We start from the raw sequence: 12,159 nt of genomic DNA, 5'->3' as shown, positions 1-12,159 counted from the left end.
AAAATACTTCTTGTATCAGAAACACTTGTACCTACATTATTTAGTCGGTATTTTACCAATATTAATTGAAGCGATCTATTCGTTAGTACATGTATCAAACGCTTTAAAATTGATTATGAATAACTAGTGGCGCCACTTATTGTGTGCATTACCTATGAACAATATCCAGTCTATTGTGAAAATCTAAGATCTTTCAATAAGACACTTATTAAGAATTATCAAATATTTTATTTTTTAGTTTAAAATGTCTGAGTTCCCATTGTTTTCAGTAAAACTATAATCTGATCATAAATCACACATTAGCTACAGAGCTTATTGCAACCAATATCAAGATTGTTGACAATGGATCTATTATAAGAACAACCAAAGAAGACGGATTGACTGATCAGGCAGTTGCATTATTTAAATGATTTCAATACAGATGCATCCATTTGAGACTTTAGCAGTAGATACATGTCCACTGCCTAGACATGTATTCACTTCAAACTGTAGAAAACATATTGTTAAGTTTACTCCTCATCAGCTTTAAACCTAACAATAGTCATTTCACTGACATTCAAAATTTGCATTGTCCCTGCTAATAGCAGCAAGCTTTTGTTTCATAAGATTTACTTTGTTAACAATAAAATTGACTTCCAACATTTTTGAATGTTTTTAGTCAAATCCAAATAACTTACGACAGATTTGTCCCAGGACAATTAAAAATTATTCTTAATAAAAATAGTAGGTACTAAGGTAAAGTTCTAGTTCATTAGGATTTTCATTTTCATTCATGCTATCAATATTGATCTAGTTTGAATTATATATGTGATAGTTAATAGTCCTAAACTATACCTAAGCTATGAATTCATAATTAATAGATAATTTTTATTTATTAGTTGAATATATCTTATCTATCTGGACTTGTGTGTACCATACAATAAAAACAATGGTAGGTACATAAAGTGAATTTAAAATTAAATGGCAATATTCTCTGCCAGTCACCCTTAGGGTTTAAATAACAATGATACATATTATGTATTTTAGAATAATAATGGAGTGTGGGATACACTTCATATTAAGGTTTCTCTGGCCTTAATTTGAATACACTTCTAAAAAACCATGTTAATAATTATCTATCTGATAGTATTGAAAAAATATCTATGATAAGCCATCATTAAATTTAGAAGTAAAAATATAATATCACATGATATACTTATGCTGTAAAAGAGTGTATGTCAAAAGTGATCCAAGGTAAAATCATATTAGTGTTTTGTTTCATTTGACAATATGAAATACCAACATTATTCCCATAAAATGGAGTAGTAAGTACTCCTTTTCTTAGGAAAACATTCCTGATAATATGATAACAATCAGTGTGTATTCTTGTGTAAAGATGATGGACTCCTGGGAGTTCTACGCTTGAGTTGCACCATGGGTATCACATCACTCAGGAACCCCATTAGCTGTTCTTTACCCCCCCCCCTTTTTGTCTCTTAGTACTGGAAAGGGAGAAAGGGATATACAAAATAGTCCTGTACTAAACAATGAAGGCATCAGTGAAGTAGACATCAGGGTCAGAAAGCTATGATATTTATATATTTCGACCTCTTGTACTTGTTTTCTCATGTATGATACGCAAAGTAAATTAGAAGGCAAACTTTGCGACTGGGATCTGAGTTTATTTTGGTATTTCTTATATACTTGGAGTAGTCAGTAGGAAATACCGGCCTTATCTAGCTTTAATAAAATGAGAACAAGTAACCATGCAATGTGTTAAAATAAACAATCATTACCAAGAATCTATTACATATTTTACTGCATTACCAATATGGAATACAAAAAAAATAGTTTTTGTATTCCGTGACTGCCACCAACAAGTGATTCACAATTACATTATGCTATCTTCCGATATCGTATTTTACATTGATTTGATTCCAAGTACCAAATTTGGAAACTGGAAATCTCGTATCAAATATTTATTTATTCAATTACTGTGTAATGTACATACATTTCAAATATTACAACCATAGGGTAACATCAACCGTAACTTAGGTTTTATTACAGTTGTAGATGTAAATATTAGTTATAAATAGAACTTGACATCAGCCATGGAGACCTCTCAGGTCAAAACCGTTTTAATTTAGATATTTTAAAATGTAAATATTTATTTATTTTCTTGGTCTCAATATTGGAGAAAATCTTAGAATACCATGTGTCAAGTTGTTTTTGGTAAAACAAACGTAACTGACATCTGACGTTTCCAATGTAAGTAAATATGTCAACAAAAAACATAAACATTGTTTACGAAGAATCTTTGCTCTGCGTAATAGTTACAATTTGGGCCTTGTAATTTCCATTATTATTATCCCAGGCCATTGATTGGTGGTTTTCCATGATATATATATTATGATAAAACCAGCCAAGTTCTATAACTGGATATGCCAAACATACAATGTTAAACTTAAAGTTGAACCGAATCAAAATTCTTGATAAATTCCACCTTTCTATGTGGTAGTTTTATAGACAAATGTCTAGAGCATAAAATGAATCTTGAATACTGTAAGGATTACCTTTTTCAGTATTAGTAAGTAATACTTACCAAGTTTACAAAGATACTTTTGTACAGTACCATAGTATTAAAGTATAGACATTTCCTATATTCTCGAAAGGCAAAGAATATCAACATAGCAACATGTGGCCCCTCTTTAGGAAAACAAATGGTGCTGTAATGTCATATTGAATAAAAAATGTTATGTGTTTTATCCTCGCTCACACCTATGAAAATACACTTCAATGCATGAGTTTAGGACCAGTTCATAGATCTGTAGTTAAAAATAATAAGTAATAGCATAATAGTAATGCTCTTTAGGAATTATGCATAATTGCCTAAAGTACTACTTGATCCGGGATGTAAGATACTGGCAAAAAATCATTTATCTACAGGTACGCATTGTACTGCGGCACCTTAGCTTTAATAATTTTCCTTCAGGAGTAAAATTATTTTGCTTTTATGAGTATCTTGTGGTATATTTGTCGGAACAGGAATATCATTGAAGGTAATCCATACCTATAAACCAACTAAGTATGGTTGGGGGACTTATAGTCAAACTCCATAGTTCAGACAATTAATGTGATTTACCTGTGAAAGCGAAGATCTGGACCACAGCAACATGAGTAATACTGGAAGTTCTACAGAGGATTTGTTGATCTTAATGTTTTAAACCCAGTTCAGTTTGGGCTTCTACTCACTCACGCACCATACTTGATATGGACTTTTCTTGGATGTGGTGACAGGCTTAAGTAATAAATTGTTATATTGGGTTGTTCTCCAATTTACATTCAGACTAACATTATATTTAAAAAATATACTATATAATGTATATGTAACACTCCCTTTTATGTTCTGAAATTTGACCTTTATGTCTATATTAAGGGGTCTCATGGTATTAGGTTCTCATGGAACAATCTACATGATGTGTCTGACTGTATTATAAAGTACCATAATAGGTATGTTAAATACTTAAGCCGGCAGTAGCTATTGCTCCTAGGATCATATTTTAATATTTATGATCCAATAGGATTAATATTTACAATCCCATTCCGTAAAGCCCTTGGTTCCTTGTTTATTTTAAAAAAGTTGGGAGGAATTAGATTATACTATAATCTAATTAGATTATAGTAGAGGGCAATTAAGCTTAACCTCTCGTTTGCGGGTATATGAGACAACAATAGAATACACATTGTGTCTCGCACTGATGTTAGCTTCACAACATATGACGGGTTAATCATTCAATAAGAATGACTGGCTTCTGTCCACATGCAACTTTAAGGGCGAATGGCTAGCCAAGGGAACATCCTTATTCCCAATAAAGTAGGCAGTGATAGCACTGGAGCATACTTACAGATCAGAGTGAGACTGCGGAAATGGTTTCCATATTGATCAACTTCAGTGCCATGCCACGGTGAGCAGTTTTGCAGGACTGCAGTTAGCTTTATGTTCTTCTGTGGCAACGAGAACTGATAATAAGTTCCAAACTGCTACTTCAATGGTCCACGGCTTACCTCTCGTGAAAGCTCTAGGATTGCAGTAGGAAGTATGTGACTGAAACTGAATGTGACTTAAACCAACGGCTAACCTCCCGTGAAAGCTCTTGTGGTTTACTTCATAGTCAAGTGACCAACGGCTAACCTCACGTGAAAGCTCTTGTGGTCAGTTTCATTGTCAAGGAACCAGCGGCTGACCTCTCGTGAAAGCTCTTGTGGTTCATTCTATAGTCGAGTAACCAACGGCCGACCTCTCGTGAAGGCTCTAATGGTCCGATCTATAGTAAACGTGTAACTCACCTCTCGTAGGAGCTCTTATGGTACGTTTCAAGTGTGTAATTTAAATACACAATCAGTCTCATGGCTATTGCTTCTGAAAGCTAAGTATTGGAAAAGGCTTCCTTATTTGGTGTAGGTACCTACACGAAAAAACTTGCACAACTGATGACAATGGATGCGTCCTCTCGCCGGTCTCGCCCGTGGATTCGACTCCTGCACACGCTCCATCAACTTTTCTATCTGCTTACGGCTATTTTGTCCCATTTGAGTGGGAAAATCATTAAATTTTATTGAAAATTTCTCAGGTACGAAGTGACAGCTCGTGCACAAAATAGCACAATGATGTTGCCAGTGTGGTAAGAGATGACCACAGAGTATAAATATTTTTTATGAATGTGTTCATCTTTAAATATTGTGACAGCGTGCCCTAATTAGTGCGTACTACAAGTATAATTAGCGAGGATGATGCTACCTATACAATATTACGTCTTTTACTCCCAGAAAGGTTACGCAGAATACACCGTTTTTATCAGTTATGTTATGTGGTTCTGATTTTCATAGTTTCATACTTCCTATTCAATCGTTATCCTCTTTTCTGAGCTTTGAGAATCCCTATTTGAGGAATTACGTTCTTCCTGAAAGTTACTCGCTCACTACTTGTTTCTCTCTTTACCCAAAATAAATACTACCTGGTAAGCTGATGTCCAAGGTTGTGCAGAACCGTCCGCCTGGTTGGGAAACGTGTTCTCGGTGGTCTCGCCATTAAAATGTTCTTATAAACGTTGTAACCTATTATTAATCAGCCTATGTTTGCTATATTAATATTTTCATCAACTTTTATTCCAATATTTAAGGTACAAACCCTCACATTACAGCGCGCATGTTCGATTTCTTCGACTCGGGTATGATGGAGGGATTAGCGTGGAGATTGGTGCGGTCGACGCGTTGGAGGCTGGGCGGCGCGTGTCCACTGCGGGAACCGCCTGGTCGACACACGCTGACATTGAGGGCAGCGCTCACTGCCACCCGGTACAATGCTGCTGCCGACAGAAGAGAAGCTCTTGTCACTTATTACCCGCCTAATGTGTAAGTTTTTGTCTAAACATTGTACTATATCACACGTATTTACATAAGGTCATATGTAGTAATATTGTCAATATATTGAAGACTAGCCTCAGGCCTTAAACCAGTGGTTTCAATCGCGTTATCGGGATGAAAAGTAGCCTATATGTAATTGACAAATCATTTGGAATCTGTATCATAATTAAACTAAGCACGAGTGTGAGCATTAAGCACGAGTATTGTGTATTAAATAGTAATAAATAATATATTGACAATATTATGGCATAATATGTTGTAATACAATATTTAAAGAATGATTGAGAGGAGTCAGTATTGATGTATGAAAATAGAGACAGAGAGAAAATGAGAATGGGAGATGTAAGAAAGTTTTTTTTAAACTACTCAGAATCAAAGGCAAAGGTATCGTGACAAAACACATAATTTAAATGACTATTTGTTTTTGGTACTGAACGTTTTAAAAGATATAAGAAAGAGTTGTATTGTTACACTGACAACATTTAAATAGGATTCCTAGTTATAATTAACGTATTTTCCTCGATATCACAGTGTATGGTGTTTTCAGGTAAGCATTGGAGTTATTCATATCACCACATCCATGCACCATGGGTTGCACAAATACTTATTTATAATGGAATATGGGAATATTTTGCCATAAAACTACTATAAAAATTGGTTTCCAATCTATATTAGCAATGAATACCGTTTTACAAAATGGAAAAGTTTAGGCTCCAAAAGTTTTGAATACTTATGCAGAAGTAATTTATCAGAACTTAGTTCGCATTTAGCTTTATTTGGTATATCAATATTTCTCCTATGTCCTGGAACATTTGGCTACTAGAGATAGATTTTTAGACATTTTCTATGTCTAGTGCCAAAACATGTGTGCTTAGTTACCCAACTAATCAGCTGATTGCGAACTAGCTGATAAAGTTAGGGACCGTTTGGAATTTAGATTTAATTCTAGACTAAATTTACTAATATGAGAACCTATTTGCGATCTAGTCTACAGCTCGGACTGTCGTGTGTTAGATTATATTAATGTGCACAGGTAACCTATCAGGTGGGTTCGTAGAGAAAACATTCATTTTGGTGTTTCTACATTTCTATTTCGTAAATTGTGACTTAGACGTTTATTATTTTGCTATTCTTTGAAACTTAGTTTCTATCACAAATTCATTTTCTGAATGAGAGTCATCATTAAAATAAAACTGTTTAATAATTTCTAAGTGAATGTTATCATCAGTTTTAGCTACCATTTTCTAAACGCTCGATTACCAGTTTGAGCTAAACTACAACGTACGTAACATATTTTCATTATTACGCTGATTAATTTTACCACAAACATGAATGAAGCTTGTCTATTCATTTAACACTAGCCCGTCATTTTTATCGTGCACGGTAACTAAGGCGATATTAGGGGATCATGTGCATTACTTATGGTCGATATTAATACCCGATCTTAATCCACAATCTCTGGATTATTCTCGGTTTTTAAATAGAATTTTTATAGAAGTAATCCAAAGATTTTGGATTGAGATCGATTGTTACATTCGACTGTTATCAAAATTGGCACTAACTGGCAACTGGATCGCTTGCAATTGGCGTTAATTGAATGCAGTTGGTCCCCAAGCAGTTTGCTTGGCTTTGCATGCTCTTGTTGCCGTCAGTGCCACACTGAGGAACACCTCTCCAAGTTGCTAGCAAACTTACCCACACTACCTTCCAAAGAGAAATTGACCAATACTCTTTTTATATCATGGAAAATTAATGATTAGTCCCCCCTTGTCCCTCGTTTATTGCTAGCAACACAATGGGCTGCCAGTCCTCGTTTATTTTCTGTATGACCGTAGACAATTATATTTGGTTCCGTCATTCAAAGATCATTAGGTTAAGGGTGCTTAAAGTCTGAGTTGCAGATAGACTCGGTAACAGCAACGTGACTCGTATCAAATGTAAACTGTTTGATTCTCTCACGATGCTGTGCAGCTATTTGTTACCCATATTAAAAGTATCTTTAACAAGACTCACTCGTTTACAAACTTGCTTCTGTCTTAGAAATGCATGTCTTACCGTTTAGTACGTTTTCTTTATGGGATTGGTGCCCATAATCGCTGCAAACACAAGTCACAAATAAATATCTTGAAAGATGTACAAATGATTTGAAGGAAGAAAGAGCTATAACTAAACTTTATTTCAGAAGCAGAACAACATTACACCAATATTCGCAGCGCATATTGTGTTGTGTTTGCAGCTACCTCCGTGTGGCACGGTGCCAGAGCGACAGTAGTAATAGTGTTCGTGTCCTTGCAGGCTGGAGGACGAGTGGGTGCCCGAGAAGGAGGTCAGCAGCATCAAGCGCGTGGAGATCGCGGAGCTGTCCGCCAGCGTGAAGGTGGCGCTGTACGAGCACTTCTGTGCGTCGTACCGCGCCGCCAGCCCCGCGCCGCCGCCCGCGCCCGCGCCGCGCCGCTCCACGCCGCGCCGCTGCGGCGCCGCGCGCGCGCTGTCCGACCTGCTGTCGCCGCGCCGCGCCGCGCCCTGCCGCACCGAGCCGCCGCAGTGCCGCGAGCCCGACCGCGCGCCGCGCCCCGCCGGCGCCGCCAAGCGCAAGATGGGCCGCCGCTACGGGGGGAACTCCTTCTGGCCCGCCGGACGATAGGCACGCTGCACGGACCGACGGCCACTCTGTCACGCGGGCAGATCTAGGTTACGTTGACTAGGAAAATGATTTAGTTTGAAATGAATGAGGCATTGTATGATTGAATGTGATCGACTCCATTTTATACAAGCCTATCTGCCTTCCAAAGTTGCCGTCGGTCCGCTCGGAACGAAGGCGATCTATGAACTTTATTGTCTTAATTGGATAGAAGAAATGTTGTATTCGATAGACGTAGATACTGTGAGCGTATGTAGTTGGTGTGACGCCGAGCGAGACAGATGTTGATTCGAAGACAGGCTGACGGCCGACGATATCCGACTTAGGAAAATTCTCGCCAAAGATTGTTGAGGAGCCGCGATGCGGTTTAGACTGCTATACAGCAGAAAGTTAAATTTTATTCACAAGACTGATGCTTTTTTATAATGATATTGAACGGTCGAAATATCGAGCCTTAACGCGTCCGTTCATCGAGGTCGTAGAACGCGGCGCGAACAAACCGTGTACATAGTTAGTGGAAGTGTAATATAAGTACGAGCTCGTATTGTAACATAGGCGACGTAGAGTAACGGACGTTAGTCTGATAGCGTAAGTTAGGATAAGGACGACCAGCGACGCGCATCACTGCCAACTGTACATAGTAGACGTGCCGACTCCGCGGTACATAGATTAGTATTAAATAATTTCGCTTTTAGTTGTAATAGTCCCCGCGTGTTGCTTTCGCTTACTGAGGCGACAGTCTTCCGGACAAGTGCCTCGCCGTGGGCTCGCACAGTGCCAGCTAGTGTTCACTATACATCAGAACGTACGTGCCTACTCATATCAATCGAAACTCGCAGTTTACTCGTAGCGTAGGACGAACAATTTTGATATTCGATGTTTTATTCCCTTTGTTGTGTTTGTGGCGGAGGAATCAACACCTGTCACTAGTATATACATATTATTACATAATGTCACTGCCATTGAAAGTTGTGTACAACTTGTTAAGCCTCGACGATACTGTTTAGCAATAAAACTTTTGTGATAAGATTATATTGATAACCGACGTTCGTTTCCACGCACAAGATTAGCCGTATTTTTGTGTGATACATTAATATACATTAACAATATTGTAGAAGTGGTTTTAAAGATATAGAGTAAATTTCTAATTCAATTTATGAGAGGATTTGTTTGTTGGATAACACTTGGGAAGACAGCATGAGTATTCGTACTTTATCATTTGTTTTATACATTTTATGTGCGTCCATTTGTTGATGACAAAGTCTATTTTATTCACACAACATAATGAACTTTATTTTTGTATAATTTCTTAATATTTCCGTCTATACATGTAATTCTTGTTGCCTATACAATTTGTTACATATTGTTAACTATCATATTTCAATGTTGTTTATTACATATAGCTTGAATTATGAAATTTCTTGATTAGAATGACTTCAAAATAATGAATTTATATCCTTGTTGGAGTCTATGTGATGTTATGACTTATTATGATTCTGAATGCTATGCTATAATATAGCATTTGTTGTTGGTAAATGAGTGCACGTACAGTTCCATTGGTTCCACGATAGAGTCACAGTTCGCATGATATATAAGAATACTCGTGTTGTAGTTCGTAGAGTGCGGTTAGAGGATATAGTGATGCTGTTGTGAAGTAATGTATTGTAGTGGCGAATGTTTTTAGATCATTGAAATGTAAGGAGCCTTGAAATGTTCAATATTAATAATTTATTGTAAGTTATGGTTATGTCTCCATAGCCAATAGAAAAGCAATGTTGCATCGTGTTCTTTATAATATTAAATATATTAATATCGAGTTATATAAGCGATTTGTGTAAAAGAAACACCAAGTTGAATGTTGTTAATGATCGCGAGACAGTTTAAGTGTAGTTTCCAATGATCTAAGCGCATTTATAAGGCAAGTCCGGTGAAATGACTCCGAATGGTATACAGAGAGGACGTCTCAGCTCATACAGTAACTCCATGCCAATGAACTAATGTCAATAGCTGATTAGTACAGAGTTTAGGTGTAAATGAACTATTTCCACTTTTTGGATGCCCCTATACAGAAGTTGTCAGATTATAAACTGCCTTTTAGCCATAAGGGATTATACAAGTGAATATAAAATTGTGTTCTGTGCTCACACGATCTCGCTAGTATTTTTTAGTTAGTGCCTATAGCGTTAAGTTAGGAAGAATTGTGTGAACGTGGTGTTTACTTAATTGTATAAAACACCAGAACGTATTTTTCAGACTATCGCTTATCGTAAACTGGAACGGAGATTTTATTAGATTCATTTAGTAGTGTAAATCGGCCCCTAGACTAATATTGTGAATTGAATGTGAATAGTATGTTGTGGCGCGAGCCAGCGGGGAGTGCGTAGTGTCGCGGCCGGGATGAGTTAGTTCCGAAGTATACAGGGCGCCTCGCGCGTATACTTTAGCACGAATTCGTAGTAGGTACGGACCCAAAGAAGTGTATAGGAAAATTTCTCTAGTAGTCAAGTTGGTGCCTGATTGTTCGCGAGTTCAGGGGATCGTATGCTAACATATTATACAGTTTAGACTTCCTTTTGGAGCATTTCCAACGTACTGATTATTTTTTTAATAAATTTAAAAAATTAGAGTAATTATTTTTTCAGCACTGATCGTAGTGCCATATTTTATTGGCTCGCTTTTTTTAATAAATTATTTTTATAGTGAAATTCGACACCAAAATCAGAAAGACAAAATTAGTTTTTGTTCTATCCGTGTAACAATATGGACTTGAATATTTGATCTCAGAATCGGCAGTGTAACAGATAATGATGAGGATGCATGAGAGGATCCCAGTCCCTGCGATCCGTGACTGTTATTCTAATGAACATGTGAAGTGTCGCTCAATTTAAACTTATTTTACTTACAAGAACAAACTTTGACACATACAAACATCTGGCCTATGAAATGCTTGAGTACAAATTTCGTTTCGCTATATTTACGACGCGATAAATTAGTGTTTGGCAAATAATCGGACTAAAATTATATTAACATTAGATTAGAGTTAGTCGTTCAGAATGTTAGTCAGAGATGATATTTTGTGAAGACAATATGTCTCTACGGACGAGGCGATGAAATTATATCGGAAATACATTGATATACATATTGGTAAGCTCGAAAAGATACAATATATTTTTATCACTGCCACAATAGTCATAGATGTTGTCGTGTCGATGTGAGAATTGAGTTTGGTTTTGCATGTCTGTGGGACGCGCGCCCGTTCACTTATTGCTCAGCGATTTTTTTTATAATTTTAGTTATCCGCCGCCTCACTCGCATGCAAAATCTTTTTGTTACGTGACAGAGTATACAACGGGGAACAATGGTAGTCGCTGCCAATTTTATTTAAGCCCAATCGTTTGATCAGAGTTATGTTGTGAGGTGTGTCCACTGATGCTTGTGAAGGCGTGAAACACATTACAGCCGTGCGCAGACGTACAGTCGGACAGTACGACGCCATACGATTATGTTGCTGGATATTGTGATTCAATATTTCCGCGTGCACTTTGACAGAACTCGAGGAATGTATATAGTTAAGTATTTATTAGTAAGTATTATTCTGCAGAGTACTGTAATTTGCTTCGCGCCTGGTTGCGAGGGCGGCGCGGCGGCCGAGGCGGGCCGCGGCCGCGCGGGGTTAGTCTAGTGGTAATGTTCGAGTTGTCTTTCAAACACGTTTCCTATATTATGCGTTTATTATATGAATGTTCTCCTTTATTGTAAATGTTTGAATACAATAGTAACTATGTGGAGCCTGTGTATTCCAATAGTGTGCACTACTTATTCAATTTGTAGATATTTAATTATATATAGTAAATGTTTAATGCGTTGTCTTATTTGCTTTATACCCTATGGTGAAATCGGTGAAATTTAATTATAATTTTGAACCCACGAGCTGATGGGTAATCTACCTCAATTAATTTATCACACATTTGGGCATAATAATAGTGAATGTTAATTTAAATTTGAAATTGTTCAATGTAGTGATTATTAAGGTTTTTTTTTCAAATGAAATGGTTTGTCCACCTGTCACAAGTACTGTATCTTATATTAAATACATATTGTATGATTGATAATAA

General features: G+C 36.9%; 1 protein-coding gene across 3 annotated transcripts in view; it reads left to right on the top strand.

The window, feature by feature from the left end:
- Positions 1-12,159, top strand: part of LOC118263739 (uncharacterized) — a 134,202-nt gene extending 122,043 nt beyond the window's left edge. For 2 of the 3 annotated variants that reach the window (XM_050705515.1, XM_050705514.1), the window contains exons 5-6: positions 5,160-5,391; positions 7,699-12,159. In XM_050705515.1, the coding sequence (XP_050561472.1) occupies positions 5,160-5,391; positions 7,699-8,047 (581 nt within the window). In that variant the 3' untranslated portion in view covers positions 8,048-12,159. The remainder of the gene's footprint in view (positions 1-5,159; positions 5,392-7,698) is intronic. The other variant, XM_050705513.1, reaches the window with a different exon arrangement.

The sequence above is a fragment of the Spodoptera frugiperda genome, chromosome 27, assembly GCF_023101765.2.
Source record: "Spodoptera frugiperda isolate SF20-4 chromosome 27, AGI-APGP_CSIRO_Sfru_2.0, whole genome shotgun sequence".
Taxonomy (NCBI): Eukaryota; Metazoa; Arthropoda; class Insecta; order Lepidoptera; family Noctuidae; genus Spodoptera; species Spodoptera frugiperda.
This window is presented reverse-complemented; position numbering and strand designations above follow the sequence as displayed.